A 21336-nucleotide genomic window follows, 5' to 3' on the forward strand; every position below is an offset into this window, starting at 1 on the left:
TGCGAGCCAAATGGCCAAGTTAAAACCATCCGTGTAGATGCACCCAAGGAAAACAAGAAAAAGAAAAAGAGTCTATTACAAAAAGGCGACAACATTTCTTGGCAATCATCGAACCAAGCTCTGCCATCAGAAGGTGTAAAAGCTGATCTCTACGGCGCCGAAACCCGCAGAGTTCTACCCGGCTTCCGAACACAACTGTTGCAACTTTCAGCCGGTTGCCATTCGGATCCAGTTTGTGTGCATTATTGTATAATTACTGCACCCAACTTCCTGAAACGTAACTAGACATGTTACTCGCTGCTGCTTCAACGGTTGCCTCTGGCCCAGCTGTCGTTTTGAAAAAAATCAAAGGTAAGAGCAAACAAGTTTTTTTTAAAGAATATTTATACCTGGACAGCACTATTGTCGCCCTCATGAACTGGAAAAATTCCGGACGTGATCACTTCCCATTATGCCCCAAGGCTTTCCACGTGTGTGTTAAATTGTAGATTATATCAAGGATTCTGACGAGCGGATGAATTGTTACGCATACCCAATCCATCCCACGCGTGTCTTTTTGTAATAAGCTGTTCTGTTTTTTTTTCCTTAAACCACGTGAGCAGCTGACACGCGGGACTTGCCACCGTTGTGGTTAGGGGTACCAAAATTTCACTTGATTGACTAATTTAAACATAATGCATCAAGATTAACCTACTTCCGAGCAATAACAATCATCCGGTAGATATCTTTTTCCTCCAACGTGACTCGAAGTCTCGTAAAGTAAATGCATAGTGCAGGTTTTTTTTCCAATGGTATGAATTGAAATTAGTCGAGTTCAATGGGGCCGATGACGTCAGACTCATTGGGTGCCTGGACGAATACGCCATAGCATCTATGAAATCACGTGACAGTCTATTTTGGTAGGAGATCATTACACGAACGCTAGATCTCTTTTCGACTTGGTATTTGCAACGATCTTCGCCAAGTAGGCGAAACATGGGCACGCCGCCATTTGGGAAAGAAAAAGTCCGCCAAAGTTCAATTTTTTGACAGTTCTTGTCAAAGAAACGCAATCGCCTTGCGTACGTTTGCACATCGTACAACAAAGAGAAAAATCTAGAGATAGAGAACGATGTGCCCATTTGTTTTCGTGGTAAGCTTGCTGTAAAGGTAAACGTCTAAAAATCACCCATTGGCTCCAACAAGTCACGTGACGTGGCGTGACAGTCAACAGCCAATAGGATTTGAAACTGCCTGGCGCATCGTATGCATGGGGCGACTTCCCAACCTCAAGGTTGTTTCTCTACTATCGATCCGGCTACGAGTTTCTCGTAGAGGGAGAACATATAAAACTGGTGTGTTGAGGGATAGTACTCAAGTATCGCCTTTTCCACTGCGTTAAAGACTTTCCAGTGCTCCACGCTGACGGTTGTAGTTGAGCGTCATTCCGTGTAAATTCCTCATTTCTTTTTTCGCGTCTTTCATCACAATATTTTGCTGTCAGTTTCTGCAGTGACATTGCTGACAGTTCGACTTGCCCATAGCCGTCTCGAGTTATTTTCTTCTTGATTTTTGGTTTTCCCTCCTAAAAATAACTCAAAGTGACCAGCAGCAAGGGAACAGAGTCCAACATGTTTTTCGCCGGCTCAGAGTTTGTGCACGGTAAGCCATTGAACTTTACTGTGTTGTGAGACAGAGAGAGGCTACGATTTGATTCATAATATCTTATCGTTACTACAGTGTACTATATGTTTGACTAGTAGTATGGGAAAAACTTGTTGATAAGTTTTTTGTTCCCCAAAGTAAACTAAAACCGACTGAAAAGGGAGTGTCATTTGGGAGGATCTTTTGCGATTGCTAAAATGTCAAAAGGTTGGATTCAAACACTGGAACAAAGCCAAGTGGGTCGAGTTCATGATTGCAAACAGTCTTTTGTAACAAGGGGATAACCATAGAATAAGGATTTGCACTTTGAAAGACATTATGATCAGAAATCTTTAGACTAACTTCATTTCTCAAGGCCAATATCATAAAAAAAGAGATAATGTTCCGTAGCTTTCTTTTTCATATTTTTATTTGCTATTATTCGTTGTTTAACGTTCAACATCTGCAACGTTCTTGCACTCCCACGAAATTTCAGTGCATCTAGGTGCTCATGTACTTGCCTCCCCGACGATGTGGCATTTTCCTTTAAGAAGGAAAAATCAATGAACACGAGAAAAAAAAATAAATACTGGTTCTGCCGGGTCGTTGGTATTATGGCACCGGTCCAAAGCTCCTAGCGGGACTTTGGAGTAAGAAAAGTTTAGGATGACGTAGGGCGGCGGGCGTAACATGTGGACGAGTTTGGAGTTTCCGGCGATTCGCCATTGGTCCATTCCTGATCAGACCATCACGTGACTCCCGCCAGGCCTTCTTCCCACTCCACCGGACTTAAGCCACAACAGCAACCATTACCAACGAGCTCAAGGTTATACGAACTTTCCCATGGCGAGATACCTGCGCAGTCAATTCTTTTACCTGTTAAGGATATGGCGGGACGTCCACTAGGAGGGTCTCTAAAGTACGTTGAGCCCTGCTTGCATTTCTAATTGCTCTGTTAGCCGCGGGGATGACTAGGTCGATCAGTCGTCGCAGCTCTATCAGAAATATGTTCTAGAACAATCTACGTATTTAAAAGACATCGCTAGATGGCGCGAAAAGGCAATTTGCGAAAAATCAATACTGTGCAAAAACAAAACAACGGACCTTTTTGCAAAACAACGAATGCTATGGGCAAACGTTGTGGTTATTTTTTTTTCTAAATATTAATGTTTACATTATTTTCTTACAGGCCCGGACGTCGAACAATATTTGCACTATGTCAGCGGTGCGGCAGGTATGCTGGCAATGGCAGGCGTCGGAGTGGCCGCTGCCTCGGCCTATTATTTGGCCAACCGACCAATTCCCACACAACCTCCTTTCGATCTGGACAATCAAACAATTGTCGAGGTATATTGCTTTTTTAAAACATCGTAACCCTTATGCACGTCCCATTTCTTCACGTGAGCTGAACATATGCCAAAGTCATGGCGCTTGCACATTCCTGCTCTCTCGCCGGTCTAAATCCAGATTTTTCACCATCTGGTAGGTTCCAATATAGTTTGTAACGTGGTAGCGCGGGGGCGGGAAGTTCCACTTCATGGAAATGTTATCTCTTTGCTACCGCTGACGACCGTCCCTTTTGAAGTGCACAGAATTCTGTCCACTTCATCATGCTTACATGCCCATAATTTACAGGAGCCTCCTCTATTTGTCCAATTGGCTTTTAAAGGAGGATCGACCAGTTACCTAGCGATAACTTTTGCTTTATTAGGGCGTTTCCTGGCAAACAACAAGGGACAGCATTGGAAAGATCGAAAATAGTAGCGAATGGAAATAGACGCTCAATGCGTTTTGCCATGTTTTGATGGATTGCTAACTGCAAATGCCTTCATTTAAAACAAGGTCACAACGACGTAAAGAAAAACGAAACAAAAGCTTGTATGTAGCTAAAGTCTGTGCTTTACGACGACAGGGAGAAAACAGAAGATAAAATTAGGTTTCTTAATCAAGCCGCAATATTTTGTGCTAGATAAAAACCAGGATTCATAGTTTGCTCGAAACTGAGCAGCGGAAGAGTCAAGTCTGCCAGCCATTCTCAAAAATAAAAACAAGGGAAGAATGACTGGAACACTCTTCAAGTCGAGCAAGAACCGCTACCTCGGGATCATGGGAAATATATTTTTGCATTAGTCGTTGAGAGCAACCGAACGAGAGTGGTGGTAGTGAGGCAGGAAGTTTTGGAAGACGTTGCCAACTTGGTTGGTGCCAGGGCTCAGTCGCTCCAATTCTATCGGCCCATAGAGATCGCTCCAAATCTAGCCGTGGACAGATCAAGTGCGTGACCTATTCCGACCATTTATCGGCGTGATTTCTTGTGTTGGGGGGAGGTGCTTCTTTATCGTCTGCTAGTCAATTTCGTGAAACGCAGATAATGTCGGGAGGCTTAAAAGATTTTTTTTTCCCGAAACCTTTCCGTCCGCCGCTCGATCTATCTGTTCAGTCGGACGTAATTCGGGTAAGAAAGCGACCACCGAGTTCTAAAATTATCAGCTATTCATTCATTGTGCAAATAAGGAGCTGCCTCGCAGGTGGTAGATATCCCATCGGACTCTGTTTAACCCTTTTCATTATCCTATAGATTATTTTGAAAATGTAAATACATGTTTAATCCTTGTCTTTGTTCATGTAGGGACCAGAGTTGATCCACTACTCCCGCTTCGCCAAAGAAGGCAAGGAGATGAAATTCATGCGGTACCTCTACGAAGACACCCGGACCCTCTACGACGTCTTCCGCCGTGGAGCCCGTGTTTCCAGTAATTCAAATTCCAATAAGACACAAAGAATTTGTCAAGCTTACCCGTTAACCTGTCCCAATATAGACAATGGGCCCTGTTTGGGATGGAGAGAGGATCCCACTAAGCAGTACCAGTGGATGCGTTATGAGGAGGCCCTGTTGCGCGCCCAGAATTTCGGCTCAGGCCTCGTGGCACTTGGCCTCAAGCCCGGACCTAATACACTTGTGGGCGTCTACAGTCAGAACAGTCCCGAGTGGGTACTAAGCGAACATGGCCTCTACAGCTACTCCATGGTCATTGTCCCGCTCTACGACACTCTTGGACCCGAGGCATGCCGCTATATCATCAATCAAGGTATCTTGCTGTTAACGATTTCCCGCTTGTTGCGATTAACAATCAGCTAATTGGTGTCTGTTCAAATTTATTCAGCCGAAATGTCTCTGGTTATCTGCGATAACGAAGATAAGTGCAAGTCTTTGCTCAACAATGCACCCTCCTGTCTAAAGCAGCTGGTCCACGTAAAACCAATCTCCAAAGAGACAACTGAGTTAGCCAAGCGTAAAGGCATCAACATGTTGAGCTTTGAGTATGTGGAGAAGCTTGGCGCGGAAAAGAAAAACAGGCCTGTGGTATGTCGTGTTTGCAAAACATGCGGGTTATATTAAGAAAACTTCGTGCTTTAACGGCTTGTCTTATCTCTATTTTCTTTTTGAATGGAACGACAGCCGCCTCAACCTGACGACTTGTGCACCATTTGCTATACGTCGGGCACGACGGGCAACCCCAAGGGAGTGATGTTGACCCACGAGAACGTTGTGGCTGACGTCAGCGCCACGCTACTCCAATTGGGCGACCAGAAACCCAACTGTTCGGACGTGATGATTTCTTTCCTCCCCTTGGCACACATGCTCGAGCGCATTTGCCAAGTCTCCGTCTACATGCAAGGAGGTGCTGTGGGTTTCTTCGGCGGTGACATCCGTAACCTGATGGATGACATGAAAGCCCTTCGACCCACCATCACACCAGCCGTCCCACGTCTCCTCAACCGAATCTTCGACAAGGTTCAGAGTGGCTTGAACAGCTCGTCTCTGAAGCGATTCCTCTTCAACGCTGCGCTCAGCTCCAAGGAGAACGAACTCAGGCGCGGTATCATCAGGAATAACACCATCTGGGATAAACTCGTCTTGGGCAAAGTTCAAGAATCCATGGGTGGACGCATCAGACTGTTGGTCGTTGGATCTGCTCCTTTGGCCGGCTCTGTCCTCACTTTTATGCGCTGCGCCTTGGGCTGCGTCATTGTTGAAGGTTATGGTCAAACCGAATGCGTTGCGCCAACAACCCTCACCGTTCAGGTACCGTTATTTTGTGATTGTTTTAAAAAGAAAATTTTTATTTTAAATAAAAATTACATTTTTTTCCACAGGGAGACTCTACTCCAGAACACGTTGGCCCGCCAATTCCTTGCTGCGCTATCAAGCTGATTGATGTACCCGATATGAATTACTACGCTGCTAGTGGCCATGGTGAAATCTGTATCAAGGGTACTAACGTCTTCAAAGGCTACTTCAAAGAACCCGAAAAGACCAAAGAAACACTAGACGAGGACGGCTGGCTTCACACTGGCGACATCGGCACCTTCCTACCCGTAAGTTCGTTAGGAAACATCATGTTTCATGAAATGTTGCTAATGTTTGATTATTGTAGAACGGAACGTTAAAGATTTGCGATCGCAAGAAGAACATTTTCAAACTCTCACAGGGTGAATATATCGCACCCGAGAAGATTGAAAATATTTACATCAAAAGCCAGTACGTCGCACAAGTCTTTGTTCACGGTGAAAGCCTCAAGTCGTGCACAGTTGCGGTCATCGTACCTGATGTAGAGAACGTCAAGTTCTACGCAGAAGAGCAGGGTATTCCTGGGACACTGTCTGTGCTGTGCAACACCCCTGAAATCAAGCAGCTTATATTGAAAGACATCACAGATCTGGGGAAAAAAGGCGGTCTTAAATCCTTCGAACAGGTACACGATAATCTTGTTATCTCTTCAAAGAGTTGTTTCTAAACTTTGTGTTTTTCGCTTTAGGTCAAAGATATCTACTTGCACCCAGATGCCTTCTCAGTGCAGAATGGTTTGTTGACGCCGACACTCAAGTCGAAGCGTCCGGAACTCCGCACTTACTTCAAACCTCAACTCGAGGACATGTACAGCAAATTGGACTAAACAACATACATAATGCATCGCTTTACTTCCATGCTCTTATCAGTAATCTCGTTATCCAACTGGCACTTGCCATTTGGATTGTTTTGTATCATAGTTTGCCAATGATTGTTTGCGCGCCCTTACAGCTTATTTCTTCAGATTACTCCTATCTTCCTCAGGCCGTCCTAGAATTTCCCTTATCTTCTATATAACACAAAAGAAAACTTTCTCTCTTTATATCTTTTTTTGTCTCTAAACTTTATCCTAGTGGATTCCGTTGTTATTTCATTCAACCGTTTCCCTACTATGAAAAATTATATGATATTTTTCAGTGGCAACGGAATCAGGACAATGGGCGATAAAACTCGACCTTCGTATGTTTTGCATGTTTGTGTATTTTGTTGATGTATTGAGATATCATCTTCGGATAATCGCTTTCGTTTTTTGGGCTAGTTTAGGTATTTTCTAATCAATTTTTTTATTTTTTTTTTATTCGCTCAAAAAAAAATCTAATCTGGGAAAAGGGAAATGGAATTAATTGGGAAAGAAGAAGAATTTTTGCGATCGAATTTGTCTCGTCGAGTTGCCAGACGTAATCCTTCTAAACTATTTACCGTACCATTTGTATTTAAAAAAAAAGGGATCCGAATTTGTAATAGAGAAAGGATTTTGTATGGTACGATGAGCGAATAATTTTTGTTGCCCTCGAAGGTGAAATCTTGGTTGTACATTGTTTTCCCCTTAATTACATCATCAGTAGTCATTTATTATTTCTTTGGCGAGTGGGAGTGTATGCGAGTGCCTGGTGGTAATTTATAGAGCAACTACATTCCCGTGTATTACATCTATTATTATTGACTACTAACAAATTTTGTCCCCTTCTTGTCACTCGGAATTGGACACCTGATTGTTTCAAAAATTCATCTCTCCGAATATGACCGTTTTCTGATATGGGTCAGTAAAATGTATTTGCACATTACAGGGCAGTATGAATTGGTTATTGAGTGTAGAGAGATGAATATAGCAGCCACGTGACAAGTTACAAAATGCAAGAAAATGGCGCTACAACAAGAAACATCACTATTTAGATGAATCTCCCATGTTTTTGTTCTTGCTCTAGTAATGTTAATTGAGAGTAAGAATACAGTGTACAATATTGAACAAAATTTTTGTGCTTATTTATTTTCACCTTTGAGTTGTTAAACTTAAAAAATGCTACAATGATTGAATAGTAATTTTTTATATTATAAATTGTTTTTTGAAGAATTAACATTTTCATGTGCAACACTGTAATGTAATAATTGGTGTGAAAATTTATTCAGATTCCAACTTGGCAAGTGCGGATTGCGCCCATTGTCCGAAAGCTTCAGCTCCTTGGTTGTTGGTCTCTTCGTAGTCGGTGATCTCAGACTTGCACGTTTCCAACCAGGCCTGGATTTTAGGATGTTTGTCGAAAACAGTTTTGTTGGTAGCCTGTTTCCAATCAAAGAGTTAATTACCTTACAATGTTAACGTAAAAATACCAGCCTTACCACAAAAGTTGAAGCCGAAGCAAGCAGGGCAATGTCTGCAATTGTCAAGTGATCGCCAGCAGCATACTTGTTCTGGCCCAAGAAAACCTCGAGAAAATCAAGAGCATCGCCGAAGTCCTTCAGAGCCTTCTCGTCCAGCTTCGTGGCCCCGCTGAACATCACTGGATACTAAACAAAAGATACTCGTCACGATTTGGACAATTGAAAAGGTAATTTAACATTACATAGACTAGACCGAAACGATGGTAAAAGACTCCCATATCGAAGTAAAGACGTTGATCGACTAGGGCACGAACTTTGGGTTCTTTTGGGTAGAGTGTGTCATCTTTGCCATACGCATTGACTAGATAAGCACAAATAGCTCTGCTTTCGTTCAAATAGAAGCCATTGTCGTCGATAGTGGGAATGTTGTGTTGGGGATTCATTTTAATGTATTCGGGTTTCATGTTGTCACCAGCCATCAGGTCGGTTTTCTTCAAGTTAAGCTCAGCACCCACCATTTTGGCTGTCATCATGACAGAACGGCACGGGGCGCTGGCCTCCATGTAGTACAGGTCAATCGGCATCTTGGACTTTCTATGTAAAAAAGCAACGGACAATCAACCCAACGAAAACAAGTATAGCCATAATAGTTAAGGGCGATGCTCGAACTTGGGAAAAACTTCTGCCAAGTCATTCTGCGTTTTGCCTTAAGCTCAAAATTCTACGACAAAAAAACATGATGCAAAAATCACAGTTCTCGGACTTGAGTGATAAACATTAAAAGTGCAGTTAGTTATGACCTTCACTTACTTCAAAATGGGTGTAGACGAGAGGACCAGAGAACCTGACACGACACAGGATTGAATTAAAGTTCAGATATTCACTGACGTCGCCGGTTTTTATACCAATCCCAAAGTTAGTGCATCGAACGGCCGCTGCGGTGTGCACCATTCGACAACACTAAAAAGAAGCTCGTAAGGATGGATGTTGCGGAAGCATTCCTCAAAAGAATTTAACATTGTAAAAACTGTTTAGAGCCGCTTTCAATTCGTTTTCGACTGTATGTACCTGCCTTTTTTAAATACTTTCTTTTGGACGTAGTAAGTTAATGATATTCTAGCAGCTTCGTTGATTTATCATCGTGAATCGGGGAACATTACAGACACGAATACAGGGGCCTTATGACAAGCGGAAATGAAAGAAAAAAATAGTCGTGAGGGAACACTTACAACAAGGTCCCAACAGTTTTTTCACAGTCTGCCAATTGTGAAGAATTATTTTTATTTTTTCACAAACGAACGCAGTGTAATCAGGTCTCCCCGGTTTCAGTAAACTTTCACTGCAATAGAAAAGAAAATTGAAAAACTGATGGATTGTTATGAACAGCTTTATAGTCATCAAGTTTCTCATCACTCAAATCAGCTGTTCACGCTTGAAACATCATTATCAAGTTTTTTATTCGACCTCAACTAACTGCGTCTTTTGTATTTTTGCCGTCTTAAGAAATGATAATGTTGTGTCGTCTACTCTAGCAGACTAATCGAAATTATTTTTATTTGGCAACGTGTTTCGGTTAAATGTATATTCAGCAGTTGTGAATAAGATAGGCGGCTTGCTTAAACAGGATTTCAGGTCTAGTACACCGCGCCCTAATATTTCCACTTGATTAATTTATTTGGTCAGTGGGAAATGAAACTTTAATTGTGTTTTGGCGGACAGGAGTCTGTGTAACTCGGGGTCGAGCACCTAGTCCAGTCTCACGGTTACACTGTTGGACGGTGACTGTCATTTTCAACGGTGGCATCGTCTCATTCGTCAGTTCCTTCCCAACCCTCACGTTTGCAAGTGGAAATCACGAATTAAAATAATGACATTAATACCACCGCCACGCTTTCTTTCTCGAGTGAACATCAATTTGGTGGTACCGGGAAAAAAGACAGGATATACCAAATAATCACCCCCCCCCCCCCCTTCCAATGGGGTTGTGCTAGTTTTTTCCTTTTCAACTCTTGTAAAACCGTAAAAACGTCTCTTCGGTCTCGTGAAGCCAGGCTAGTAAACCACATTGTTTCCTGGAGGGTTATTTTACACGCGCCATTGTCAGACAATAACGATTTCGAAAAATTTTCTGCCATTAGACATGGGCATGTCGCTTTAATAATCGATTTATGAACCTAACTTGATAAATAAACAAATGCCACGTTTGGCATTTCTTTTCCACGTTCGAAACGACTTGTATTATGGTAATGTTGGAAAGGCATACATGACCTTCGATGGTTTAAAAATAAAATGGTTCGTATCTCGATGCTGAAGACCGATCGACCTTTCGATTCTGATTAAATTCGGTCGCATTGCGAAAACTACCTGGGATAAGCTCATTTTTTCTATTAGCATTGCAACGTTGACACCGTTTGTTTCTGGCATTACCATTGTTCTCCAGAATTCTATAAAAGTGGCGGTACCCATTTTTTTTCAAAGAAAGCCTTTCTTTCACGACAGTGGCGCTAGTACCGATTTCACTTGGCGGGTAATGAAACAGCCTATACTTATGTGTTGTTCTAATGTTGAACTTTTATAATAAGTGGGTGATAAAAAAAAATAATATGTGAATTTTTTTTTAACTGAACATTTATTCTTTCCTCATTTTCAGTGACATGTCGTTTCACGACTTTAATGCAAAAAAAAAAAAAAGAAACGGACGGCATGCGGGTATGATGTTGGGGGTCCAGCTTTTCATCAGAAGACAGCTAGAAGATATTCGCCCCCAATTTACCGGTGGCAAACGGTGGAGCAGGTTCCAGTGCGAGTCGTGATTCTGCTCTAGTTTCCTCGTTCACGTTCTGGGGGCTGGGCGTGGTAGAACCAGTGCCGCTTTTTTCCAATCCAGTGGCGATATCCACGTTATTGCTAGTTTGCGTTGTCAACTGAGGACAAACCATGGTGCAGCGTTCCGTGTTTCTGGAATTAACGTGAGCGATATACAACATTCCACCGACTGTGGCCAGAATTATCAGAGTGTTCAACAAGGATACCCAAGCTACTGGTTTCACTCTTTCGATACACATACGAGCCATTATGTATGTTATCGTTCAAATGAAAAGTATGAATTGCATGGCTACGGCTGTTTAACATAACTTTATCTTTTAGCTTGGAGACTGTCAACCTACACCATGGCCGGAAATTTTAAATTGTTGGAAAATGGTGACATCTGCATCCGTTAAATTCCGAAATTTATTAAACGCCAATTTTTAGAAATACTATTCAACCACCAAGAAAATCTAATTAAATGTGGAATCATCTTAAAATTTGAAGAAACAAACAACAATGGTGAACAACAGCAACCTGGCCATCTGCTTACGCCCTCAGTCAGTAAGTTGATGACCACAATCTGCAAAGGTAGCTCATAATACGATATATTGTTAACGTGATGTTTCATCATTTGCAGGTAAAACATATTTTCGTACATAAAGAATTTAAAAATTTCAAGTGAAATTCTTAATTTGAACAGGAAAAAAAGGCATTGACATGCTGAATAATGTCAAGATGGAGATTATGCTGACTCCAATTTGGACAGAGAGGAATTGGCCCATTGACCGAACATTTCAGCACCTTTTTGATTACATTCTTCGTAATCAACAATTTCAGATTTGCATTTTTCTAGCCAGGCTAAAATCTTTGGATGATTTTCAAGGTGAGTCTTGTCTACTACCTATTTATATAAAAAAAACATAGGTTAGGCGAAAAATGCTGAATAATGGTAGTATTGATTAGCAGGAGATTTACCTGAATAGTGGACACGGTAGAAACTAACACAATGTCGGCAATAGTTAGATGATCACCTGCCGCATATTTGTTGCTACCCAGAAAGCCTTCCAAGAAATCAATCGCCTCAGAGAGTTCCTTTTTGGTCTTCTCGCTCAGTTTGGTAGCACCGCTCATTATGACTGGATACTGCAATAATTTTTAAAGGTAATAAATTAAATTTTTAATCCATTTAAACATTTTAAAAATTCTTAATCTTACATAGAGCTCGCCGAAACGACGATACAAGACGCCCATGTCAAAATAAAGACGCTGGTCGACCAAAGCACGGAATTTAGGATCCTTCGGGCAGAGGGTATCATCCTTCGCGTAGCGGTTGACAAGGTAGGCGATAATAGCTTTACTCTCATTCAAGTAGAAGCCATCATCGTCGATGGTCGGAATGTTATGTTGCGGGTTAATGGCGAGAAATTCGGGTTTCATATGCTCTCCAGTCAACAAATTGAGAGGCTTCAGGTTCAGCTCGACGCCTACCATTTTGGCGGTCATCATAACGGAACGGCAAGGGGCGCTAGCGTCCATGTAATACAGGTCGATCGGCATGTTTGAAAATCTATGTGATGGAAAGTTAGAAAAAGAAATTATGTTTTAGTGTTGACGCCCCTATAACACATAGCCATAACGTATAGGGACACACCCACAGTTCCCACGGTACGTCGGAGGCTTTGCAAAATTTAAAATTCAGCAAAATTTTTATTTACTTACTTGAGTTTTCCGTAAGGATGATTGCACAGTCACTGAAGAACACTGCTGAATTTTTCCGTTCGTTAGTGTGTGTTGTTTTGAGACGGCCACCGGCCTTTTTATACAATTCAGGAGAATTTTAAATGGCGCGCCTATAGTAACCGACAACGCTAACACGGAGTTGAGGAACGGGTCTTTTTCATTTTTGATGAATCATGGTGGCAAGATAATTTCTTCCCTGTGGTTTCCTTTTTCATTGACACAGAATCGTCCCAATTACTAGAAATTTCCATTTTAATATTCTAACAATTTCGAAATAAATTCAACTGGGCATTATGATATTCCCAAAGCTATAAACCGGAAGTACAGAGCTATTCGTACGTTTACAGCAGTTTGATGTCCGTTTCCCCAATTATTGATAAGGCGTTGTTTCTGTACGAATATCTTTTTTTCATACAGGGAAGCCCCAATGCAAATGAGTCACTACGTTACGGCCACATATTGTGTTAGAGATACGCCCAACATACTTCCCGATTAAATACGCACTGCAACAGCAATTGATTAAAACAGATAAGGTAACTTTTCTATAGATAACTCGTTTCCTAAATCCTTGAATCAAGAGAATCTTCGAAACGATGCTCGCGTTGTTGATAAACGAATTTCGTGAAAATTATGTTTGAATAGATAGCGGATTCGCTTATCACCAAAGCAGTTTGCTTTAACAAGAAAAAAGTTAACAAGCTTCATTGAAGCGCGCGTTGAAGAATTATCTAGGTTTACAATGGAAAGTTTGCGTGATGGGAAAACACCACCCGTTTTCGTGCGACAGTCGTAAGGTTTGATGTGCACCTTTAATAATACACATAGGTTGAGGGTTGCAACGGATTTCAGGTTGGCTTCCCTTCCATTTTTTTTTTGCTTCAGTTCCGGTGGATGCATGTTGTTTAAACTTTTCAGTTAACGTAATGTTTTAATTCGTCTTAATAATCTTCAAAAAAAACGACGTTGAATTGAATGAAAATTGCTTAAAGATTCGTCTTTCTTTGGCGGGATTAATCAGCTGGGGGCATCATTTCCGATCGATGTTATCACTTAAAACTGCACCGGTTTTGCCTTTAGATGGGTATACCTTTCCTTTTCACTAGTCACGATGACTGGCGGAAAAGCTATGCTAGACTGCAACTCACGTAGCATTCAACCTGTACACAGCGATGCGTTATATTGCCGTAGGCTATCAGGTATGCCATGGCATTGAAAATCGTTCGTATAGCAAAAGACCAAAGAAGCATTGGACGAGGATGGTTAGCTTCATACCGGAGACATTGGCACCTTCATACCCGTAAGTTCGTTAGGAGACGTAATGTTTCATTACTGTAGAACGGAACGTTAAAGATTTGCGATCGCAAGAAGAACATCTTCAAACTCTCACAGGGTGAATATATCGCACCCGAGAAGATTGAAAATATTTACATCAAAAGCCAAAAGCCGAAAAAAAAAAATACATCTGCGGTATTTCATGAAATGCAGCCATCTACTAGGAAGACAATAATTTTTTTTTATTTACTTCAATTTTGTTTTCCCCCAAATATTGGAAGATGAGAGAAATTACGCTATTGTTTCACGAGATCTAGGTTTTGTCATCAATCGAGATTAAAAGTTATCATAAATAAAGTAACATCCAGTAGATACTAAGTTTTTCTGCTGCATCATATTAACATTTCTATCTTTGAAAAACCTATCCAAGTCTTGATAGCTAAGGGCAAGGACGGTCCATCCCTGCAACACAGACGTTATCGGCGAAGTACTACGTGGCTCCGTAAACGGGACTACGGGACTTTTTTTTATACGAAAAGGCCCTTTGCAACAAAAATAGGGTGTTATCAAAATGCATAGATACGCATCTCCGACAACACTTGACCGCAAGGTAATTTTCAATGCATAATTATGCACACAAGTGACGGAGACCAATCGTCCATGATATTTATTTAATACTGGATTGAAACTCAAAGGGCTGATAACGCGGTACACCGATCAAAACTTATAGTATTCTTTTCGGCAATTTTTTAAATCGCATTTTTTTTTAAATTTTACTGAATTTTAGCCAAGGCACTTTGACCTATTTGACCAAAGATTTCCGCGCCAACCTGATTGAGGTCGTGATAATCGGGAATCTGGTTTTTGCATCGTTCCATCCATTCTTTTATCTTCGGGTAGTCATCGAAAATTTTTGGATTCACTCTCTGTTAAAGGTTGTTGGGACAGTTAGTCGCATGAAACGTGGAACTACGATGAAGGAAAACAATCAATCACGGGTGACAATCTGGTTTGTTTACCTCCATAGTAGAAGCAGATGCTACCAGTGAAAGATCCGCGATTGTCAAATGATCTCCGGCAGCAAAATCACGGTCTGACACAAACATGTTGAAGAACCTCAAAGCTTCGTCCAATTTCTTTTTCTTGCCATCATCAAGTGACGTGGCCCCACGGAATATCACTGGATACTTAAGAAAAAATAGGCGTAACATATAATTAAGAAATACTGTTATGCAGTCGTTCTCATAACTTAAATAGTTACATAGTAATCGGAGAACGCAGAATAGAAAACACCAAGATCAAAGAAGAGTCTCTGGTCGACTACAGCGCGATCTTTTGGTGACTTGGGATACAACTTGTCGTCTTTGCCGTACTTTGAGAGTAAGAATTCAAACCCAAAAATATTAAACGAGTTTTTTTTTTTTTGCACACGTTAGAAAAAGTAGAATTCCTGTTTACCTTGTTTACTAAATAAGCGCAAATGGCGCGGCTTTCAGTTAAAACAAATCCCGAATCGACTAAAGTGGGAACGGTGTGCTGTGGATTTATCTTGAGAAATTCGGGCTTCATTTGTTCTCCTGCCATGAGATTGACGATTTTCAGGTTTAGTTCGACACCCACCATTTTGGCAGTGAGCATAACTGCCCGACACGGGCCACTCAGTGACATGTAATACAGGTCAATCGGCATTCTCCTAAGACAAAGAAAACAAAAGCACGTCGTATTCAATAATTAGTGAAAGTTGAGAGCTAGGAACGCAACTTACTGTTCTAGATAGGATTAAGTTTCTAAATAACGTTGGTGAAAAAAAGTGACTACACAAAGCCTTCGGACATTGAGATAACTATCTTCACAATGAGACTACTATCTTATCTGTGAATCTGTCGATGGACTGAAGATCGTCATGTTGATACAAACGTGTTCGCGACGACCTAATCGTCAGATAAACGATGCTCGCTTAAGGCATGCCGAGCCCTGGTTTCAGCATAAAACAAGCATATATTCAATTAGTAGATTAACATAAGAAAATAGAGCCCTTGATTGTTTGAATCAACTGCCACACTTGGTTTGAAAAATGGTAATACTGGCGATCATGTTAACAGACACTATTCAAAGCTGTGTCCAAATGGGTAATGTCAGAATGGGTACATTGGCGCCATTTTGAGTAAATATTTTTCGTAAAGTGGAGCAAAAATGATACAGGTGTCTACTGGCCGATTATTTAATACCGGTTTTCATCGACTAACATTTTCACATTTATATCATGTAATGCTTGCCATAGTTATTCAATAGAATCTTGGCTTGGCCAAATCACCATCTAATCAAAACACTTATTTCAGCAAATTTCTTAAGTTAGTTTGCCAATTTTTTAAGCACAATCAAATAGAAAACTTAAACCAAAATTTTTTTCACATAAAAGAAGAATGAGAATTAAATTAAAATCGTCTGATTCATTTGACGTTGTCATGTGGCAACGCTGCCCCTTCCTCCTTTCGATCGTCTGGCGCAAACCATCTTTTCCCGTAGCAGACAGACATGTGGTTTAACCTTGCAGCGTTACAACTTACGAAAAGCAATGAGATAACCCAGGTGTCTGTGACCTAACGCCCATTTTCAGGTTCCATTCTTAAAATAACGATGCCTCTTATTTGCATCAGATATAAGATCGTTGAATGAGCATTGTGTCAGAGTGGTTTGGTAACTCAAACGCCTCTTCTTCGAGAGACATTTCTACGCTTCAAGGTAATCTCGTTTCCCCGGCAGTTTATCCAGGTTCTTTAGTGCTATTTGGAAATTCACCTCATTTCAATACTTACATGCCAAGCACAAGGTACCTTGTAGTTCACCCAAGGAAAAATGTTCTTTTTTTTTGTCTTAACAAAACTGGTATTTTGCTAACAGAGAGAAAGCCAATTACGAATCGAGAAAAAAAGCAGCTGAGTAGCTGCAGGGCTGCAAGAAGTTTTCTTTGCCTGCAAAGCAGGTGAATAAAAGCTTTATCAAAATGACGGTGAAGTGGGACCGTTTGTGCAATCGAGTACTTGCGTTTCGAATAAGGGATCTCTTTGCCGGTTTAAAAAAACTGAGTTGCAGAGGACTGGTCAAACTAGCGTTTCTAGTCGGAAGCCGATCAATAAAGGGGAGTACTAGAACCGAGGCTACATAAGAGCCTGAGGAATAGGAACTATTGATGTTAGTATAAGTTCACCCTTCTCCGTACTCAGTTCGCATCGGTGTTCTCTATTGTGTACGCAGCAATAATTTACACAGTTTATTTGGCTTTAAGTGCCGTTCGTGTATGTTTAAAAACTACTTTCAAGAGCTGTTGTCATGTTTCCTACAGATTCGGATTTAGTTTACGGTAAGGTCAACGAGGAAGTGGATTTCGTACAAGCGTTTTAGTCATGCGTACATCGTCAGTCGTTTATTGATCGCTTTGCCGTATTAATGCTCAATTTTTGACAATCGGGAATTTCTATTTTGAAATGCCTACAATTTGAATTTGACCATTATGAATGTAAATTTTTGTCTAAGTCATTGTTAACTATCAAAATAACGTTTAGGTTTAAAATTTTGAAACTGCGAGAGCTTTAGTCATATTCTGAATAAGGTTTAATTAGGCTAATTAAAACAGAGCTAAAAAAATTTTTTACAGCAAAAGGCGTTTCGCCATTGGCAAATCAGACGTGATTTCGGTTACTTGCCTTTCAAGTACCACTGGTTTTTCCGGTTTACCATTCCCAAAATTTTTAACGAAAAATCAATTGGAATGTCTAATAACAACAACAAAAACAAAAACCGGCTCATGTTTTTTTGAAAAAAAAGAATAACATGACCCTTTGTTCTTCTTTCGTGTTATCAATAAAATGAAAACTGACGTTCCAATTGCTTCACAGGAACATCAGGCGATGGACAAAACTTTGACTACATTACGGGTACGGCCGGCATTCTAGCAGTCGCCGGAATTGGAGTGGCTGTGGCGACAGCCTACAATTGGATAAGCAAACCCAAGCCAGCAAAGTTACCTTTCGATTTGGATAATCAAACATTTATTGAGGTAAAAAAAAAAAGAAATCAGACCTGATTTTTTTTTTTTTTTTTTTGCTTTAAACAAGCTATCGTAGTACGCAGTTTCAGTAGAAACCGTTAATTTTGCTGATCGTATAGTCGTAGGTAGTGGATAACTGGTTTGATATGTTTTTTTGCCAAATTCCCCCAATCCCAAAAAAACATTTTCGTTCACGAAACCGTTGGCATCAGCTACAGCTGTTCAGCTATTGTTTGTGTATGGGAGTTCAACGTTTGCTTATAAGGAATTAGATCATTCAGTATATGGAGCATAAACAAAGCACAATTTACCACACTTTGTTTGATTGCATGAAATGTGAATTGTATTGAATGATTGAAAAATGTCTTAATTTTACAGGGACCTGATTTTATTCACTACTCGCATTTGTCCAAAGAAGGTGGCGAAATAAAATTGCTACGCTATCTCTACGATGATACTCGTACTCTATATGATGTCTTCCGGCGTGGAGCGCGAGTCTCAAGTGAATTGGATTGTCGGAAAAGAAAAATTTAAATTCATATTAATCTATTCACTTGTCCCTGGTGTAGACAATGGACCTTGTTTGGGATGGAGGGCAGATCCTACAAAACCGTACCAGTGGATGAGCTACAAAGAGAGCTTACTACGTGCTCAGAATTTTGGCTCGGGTCTCGTTGCTCTGGGCCTCCATCCGGGACCTGGTACACTCGTGGGAATGTACAGTCAAAACTGTCCAGAATGGATCTTAGGCGAATATGGTCTCTATACCTATTCCATGGCTGTTGTGCCACTGTACGATACTCTTGGACCGGATTCGTGCCGCTTCATCATCAACCAAAGTAAAATTTGATAATGTAATGAGCCAGTTACTGGTTTTTAATGTGGATTTTAATGATTGTATAGCTGAGATATCGGTGGTCATTTGTGAAAATGATGAAAAATGCAAGTCGTTGCTTAACAATCCGCCTGCTTGCCTCAAACAACTGATTCATATTAAACCCATTTCCAAAGAGACTGTGGAATTGGCGAAACGTCTAAACATCAACACGTTAAGCTTCGAGCTTGTTGAACAGACTGGCATGGAGAAAAAATATAACCCTGTGGTATGTTTTGCGCATTGCTGTATCAGTTATATTTTAAGAAATCCTGTAGACTGTGAACGAGCTCGCTTTTTGGCACTGTAGCCTCCAAGACCCGAAGATATGTGCACCATTTGTTACACATCTGGAACGACAGGCAGCCCAAAGGGAGTCGTACTGAGCCATGAAAATGTCGTAGCGAATGCAAGTGGCGTACTTTTGCAACTGGGGGACGAGAAACCCAATAACACGGATGTAATGATATCCTTTCTTCCATTGGCTCATATGCTGGAACGTATTTCTCACGTCGGTGTCTACATGGGAGGAGGCGCTATCGGATTCTATAGTGGAAACATCGCAAATTTTATGGATGATATGAAAGCTCTGAAACCAACAATCACACCAGCCGTCCCGCGGCTATTTAATCGCATTTTCGACAAGGTTCAAAGTGGATTGAGCAGTTCGGCTCTTAAACGCTTCCTCTTCAATGCAGCCCTTAGTTCCAAGGAAAACGAACGAAGACATGGTATCGTCCGGAATAACACTATCTGGGACAAGCTTGTCTTAAGCAAAGTTCAGGATAGCATGGGCGGACGCATCAGATTAATCATTGTCGGTTCGGCACCTCTGGCTGGAACCGTTCTGAATTTCATGCGCTGTGCCCTGGGCTGCGTCATCGTTGAAAGCTACGGGCTTACCGAGTGTGCTGCCCCAACAACTCTCACCGTCCACGTAATCAACATAACATTTAATTTTGTATCATCGTTATTATAATTTTCTTTTACCTTCTGTTTCAGGGCGATTATACTACAGAACATGTTGGAACGCCGCTTGCTTGCTGCGCCATTAAACTCGTTGACGTGCCAGAAATGAAATACTATGCTGCAAACGGCCGTGGTGAAATTTGTATTAAGGGCACTAACGTCTTCAAAGGCTATTTCAAGGAACCTGAAAAAACCAAGGAGGCATTAGATGAAGACGGCTGGTTCCATACTGGCGACATTGGCACCTTTCTAGATGTGAGTTTGTAGTCATGAAGCGATAATGTTCATCAAATATTTACAAATTTTCTGCTTTGATTGCATAGAACGGAACGTTGAAGATCCTCGATCGTAAAAAGAACATCTTCAAACTATCGCAAGGCGAATACATTGCGCCTGAGAAAATCGAAAGTATCTACGTCAAAAGCCAATATGTCGCACAAGTTTTTGTTTATGGTGAAAGCCTCAAGTCGTGCACCATAGGAGTTATCGTACCCGATGTGGAAAATGTCAAACGCTACGCAGAAGAACGCGGGATACAGGGTACGCATTCGGTTCTTTGCAACATGCCCGAAATCAAGCAACTTATATTGAACGACATCACTGAGTTGGGAAAAAAGGCTGGCCTCAAATCCTTTGAACAGGTTTGTTTTCTTTTCTCTTTGTCATGCCATCTGTTCATTACGAAGTGCATATGTTCTATGCAGGTCAAAGACATCTATTTACACCCAGAAGCCTTTTCAGTGCAAAACGGTCTATTGACGCCGACCCTAAAATCGAAACGTCCGGAACTTCGTACTTACTTCAAACCTCAACTTGAATATGTTTATCGCAAGTTTAACTAGAAACACAAACACGAGCTGTCACGGACTTGAGACTCACTACACGGTCAGACATTTTGTTATCCATTAGGGCGTTTTGTTCTTAGAAATTTTCTTCTACTAATGGCCCGATAATGTTGCTCACCCATCACTAAAAGTCTGTATTTTACAAACTAATCTTACTCTGTAGAACCCAGTTGTCAGGTCGCTTTAAATTTTGCCACTAAAATGCCTCTGTTGGGGTATCTTTTCTTAGAATCTGCTATAGCAGCAGGATGTGATTTTTTACCATTCCATTGCCTGTGTATTATTCAGACTTTCTTAGTGTGTATATCAAATCGACAAGTACAGCAGACTTCGGATGCCAAATTGAGCCAGTCGGGATCGATGAACGTCGTGATCCTTTAGTAGAAGTTTCAAACGAAGCTTTAATGTTGTAAAGGCTCGCTGATTAGGGTTTATCTCGTGAACACGAACTGATGTAGGGCGTATGGAGAAATTTTAGTAGCAAGTGTGTTACAGAATACTTTTTTCAAACCATATCGTGGAAAAGACTATGGCAGAAGGTATTTTTCTTTTTACTTGTTGAAAAAGTGTGAATGAAAATTGTTCTTCTTTTCTAGGTTTTTACGTTAGTGTCATACGGTACAAATATGGCTGCCAGGTGTACGTAAAAATGAGAAAATCTTAGTATATTTGGTTTGTCTTACACTTAATTCGTGTGAAATGCAAT

The 21336-nt window shown here is 41.0% G+C and overlaps 6 protein-coding genes and 1 long non-coding RNA gene across 9 annotated transcripts in view; 3 read left to right on the forward strand and 4 right to left on the reverse strand.

Annotated features, from left to right (window-relative positions):
- The window catches only part of LOC130698552 (NFU1 iron-sulfur cluster scaffold homolog, mitochondrial-like), a 45777-nt gene that overhangs the window by 18167 nt on the left and 6274 nt on the right, over nt 1-21336 (reverse strand). The window lies entirely within an intron of this gene.
- Nucleotides 196-6583, forward strand: LOC130698633 (long-chain-fatty-acid--CoA ligase 1-like). Of its 3 annotated transcripts, none has more exons than XM_057521322.2 (9): nt 196-351; nt 2813-2970; nt 4253-4376; nt 4443-4712; nt 4788-4987; nt 5084-5710; nt 5782-6003; nt 6063-6380; nt 6444-6583. In XM_057521322.2, exons 1-9 carry the CDS (start codon nt 288-290, stop codon nt 6579-6581), a joined length of 2121 nt encoding a protein of 706 aa, XP_057377305.1. In that variant the 5' UTR covers nt 196-287; the 3' UTR covers nt 6582-6583. The 3 variants fall into 3 exon arrangements, with proteins under 3 accessions (XP_057377305.1, XP_059353206.1, XP_059353207.1); XM_059497223.1 differs by lacking the exon at nt 196-351 and adding an exon at nt 1503-1641; XM_059497224.1 differs by lacking the exons at nt 196-351; nt 2813-2970 and adding an exon at nt 3948-4078.
- LOC130698570 (glutathione S-transferase 1-like) lies at nt 7785-9013 on the reverse strand. Its single transcript, XM_057521252.2, has 4 exons — nt 8885-9013; nt 8317-8668; nt 8093-8260; nt 7785-8033 (listed from the first exon to the last, which is right to left on the reverse strand). Exons 2-4 carry the CDS (start codon nt 8656-8658, stop codon nt 7875-7877), a joined length of 669 nt encoding a protein of 222 aa, XP_057377235.1. The 5' UTR covers nt 8659-8668; nt 8885-9013; the 3' UTR covers nt 7785-7874.
- LOC130698657 (uncharacterized) lies at nt 8180-11477 on the forward strand. Its single transcript, XR_009003316.2, has 3 exons — nt 8180-8301; nt 10725-11151; nt 11222-11477. It is a non-coding gene; the product is annotated as an uncharacterized LOC130698657 (long non-coding RNA).
- Nucleotides 11472-12449, reverse strand: LOC130698582 (glutathione S-transferase 1-like). The gene is made up of 3 exons (XM_057521257.1): nt 12098-12449; nt 11858-12025; nt 11472-11783 (listed from the first exon to the last, which is right to left on the reverse strand). The coding sequence occupies exons 1-3, from the start codon at nt 12437-12439 to the stop codon at nt 11625-11627; spliced, it is 669 nt and encodes a 222-aa protein (XP_057377240.1). The 5' UTR covers nt 12440-12449; the 3' UTR covers nt 11472-11624.
- LOC130698601 (glutathione S-transferase 1-like) lies at nt 14536-15744 on the reverse strand. Its single transcript, XM_057521281.2, has 5 exons — nt 15660-15744; nt 15353-15587; nt 15156-15266; nt 14914-15081; nt 14536-14820 (listed from the first exon to the last, which is right to left on the reverse strand). The coding sequence occupies exons 2-5, from the start codon at nt 15581-15583 to the stop codon at nt 14668-14670; spliced, it is 663 nt and encodes a 220-aa protein (XP_057377264.1). The 5' UTR covers nt 15584-15587; nt 15660-15744; the 3' UTR covers nt 14536-14667.
- On the forward strand, nt 17084-20991 carry LOC130698498 (long-chain-fatty-acid--CoA ligase 1-like). Its single transcript, XM_057521159.2, has 9 exons — nt 17084-17255; nt 17791-17951; nt 18321-18444; nt 18512-18781; nt 18846-19045; nt 19127-19753; nt 19819-20040; nt 20109-20426; nt 20490-20991. The coding sequence occupies exons 1-9, from the start codon at nt 17225-17227 to the stop codon at nt 20625-20627; spliced, it is 2091 nt and encodes a 696-aa protein (XP_057377142.1). The 5' UTR covers nt 17084-17224; the 3' UTR covers nt 20628-20991.

Source organism: Daphnia carinata, chromosome 10 (genome assembly GCF_022539665.2).
Source record: "Daphnia carinata strain CSIRO-1 chromosome 10, CSIRO_AGI_Dcar_HiC_V3, whole genome shotgun sequence".
Lineage (NCBI taxonomy): Eukaryota > Metazoa > Arthropoda > Branchiopoda > Diplostraca > Daphniidae > Daphnia > Daphnia carinata.

Coding starts and splice junctions, on each gene's coding strand:
- LOC130698633 (XM_057521322.2), top strand. CDS start 288: ATGTTACTCGCTGCTGCTTCAACGGTTGCCTCTGGCCCAGCTGTCGTT. Junction 6,004..6,062: donor ACATCGGCACCTTCCTACCC/GTAAGTTCGTTA, acceptor TGATTATTGTAG/AACGGAACGTTAAAGATTTG. Junction 6,381..6,443: donor GTCTTAAATCCTTCGAACAG/GTACACGATAAT, acceptor TTTTCGCTTTAG/GTCAAAGATATCTACTTGCA.
- LOC130698570 (XM_057521252.2), bottom strand. CDS start 8,658: ATGCCGATTGACCTGTACTACATGGAGGCCAGCGCCCCGTGCCGTTCT. Junction 8,261..8,316: donor ATCGTTTCGGTCTAGTCTAT/GTAATGTTAAAT, acceptor TCTTTTGTTTAG/TATCCAGTGATGTTCAGCGG. Junction 8,034..8,092: donor CTTCGGCTTCAACTTTTGTG/GTAAGGCTGGTA, acceptor GATTGGAAACAG/GCTACCAACAAAACTGTTTT.
- LOC130698582 (XM_057521257.1), bottom strand. CDS start 12,439: ATGCCGATCGACCTGTATTACATGGACGCTAGCGCCCCTTGCCGTTCC. Junction 12,026..12,097: donor GTCGTTTCGGCGAGCTCTAT/GTAAGATTAAGA, acceptor AAATTATTGCAG/TATCCAGTCATAATGAGCGG. Junction 11,784..11,857: donor CTACCGTGTCCACTATTCAG/GTAAATCTCCTG, acceptor TTATATAAATAG/GTAGTAGACAAGACTCACCT.
- LOC130698601 (XM_057521281.2), bottom strand. CDS start 15,583: ATGCCGATTGACCTGTATTACATGTCACTGAGTGGCCCGTGTCGGGCA. Junction 15,267..15,352: donor GCGCTTATTTAGTAAACAAG/GTAAACAGGAAT, acceptor TTACTCTCAAAG/TACGGCAAAGACGACAAGTT. Junction 14,821..14,913: donor CATCTGCTTCTACTATGGAG/GTAAACAAACCA, acceptor AACCTTTAACAG/AGAGTGAATCCAAAAATTTT.
- LOC130698498 (XM_057521159.2), top strand. CDS start 17,225: ATGTTTCCTACAGATTCGGATTTAGTTTACG. Junction 17,952..18,320: donor ATAATCAAACATTTATTGAG/GTAAAAAAAAAA, acceptor TTAATTTTACAG/GGACCTGATTTTATTCACTA. Junction 20,427..20,489: donor GCCTCAAATCCTTTGAACAG/GTTTGTTTTCTT, acceptor TGTTCTATGCAG/GTCAAAGACATCTATTTACA.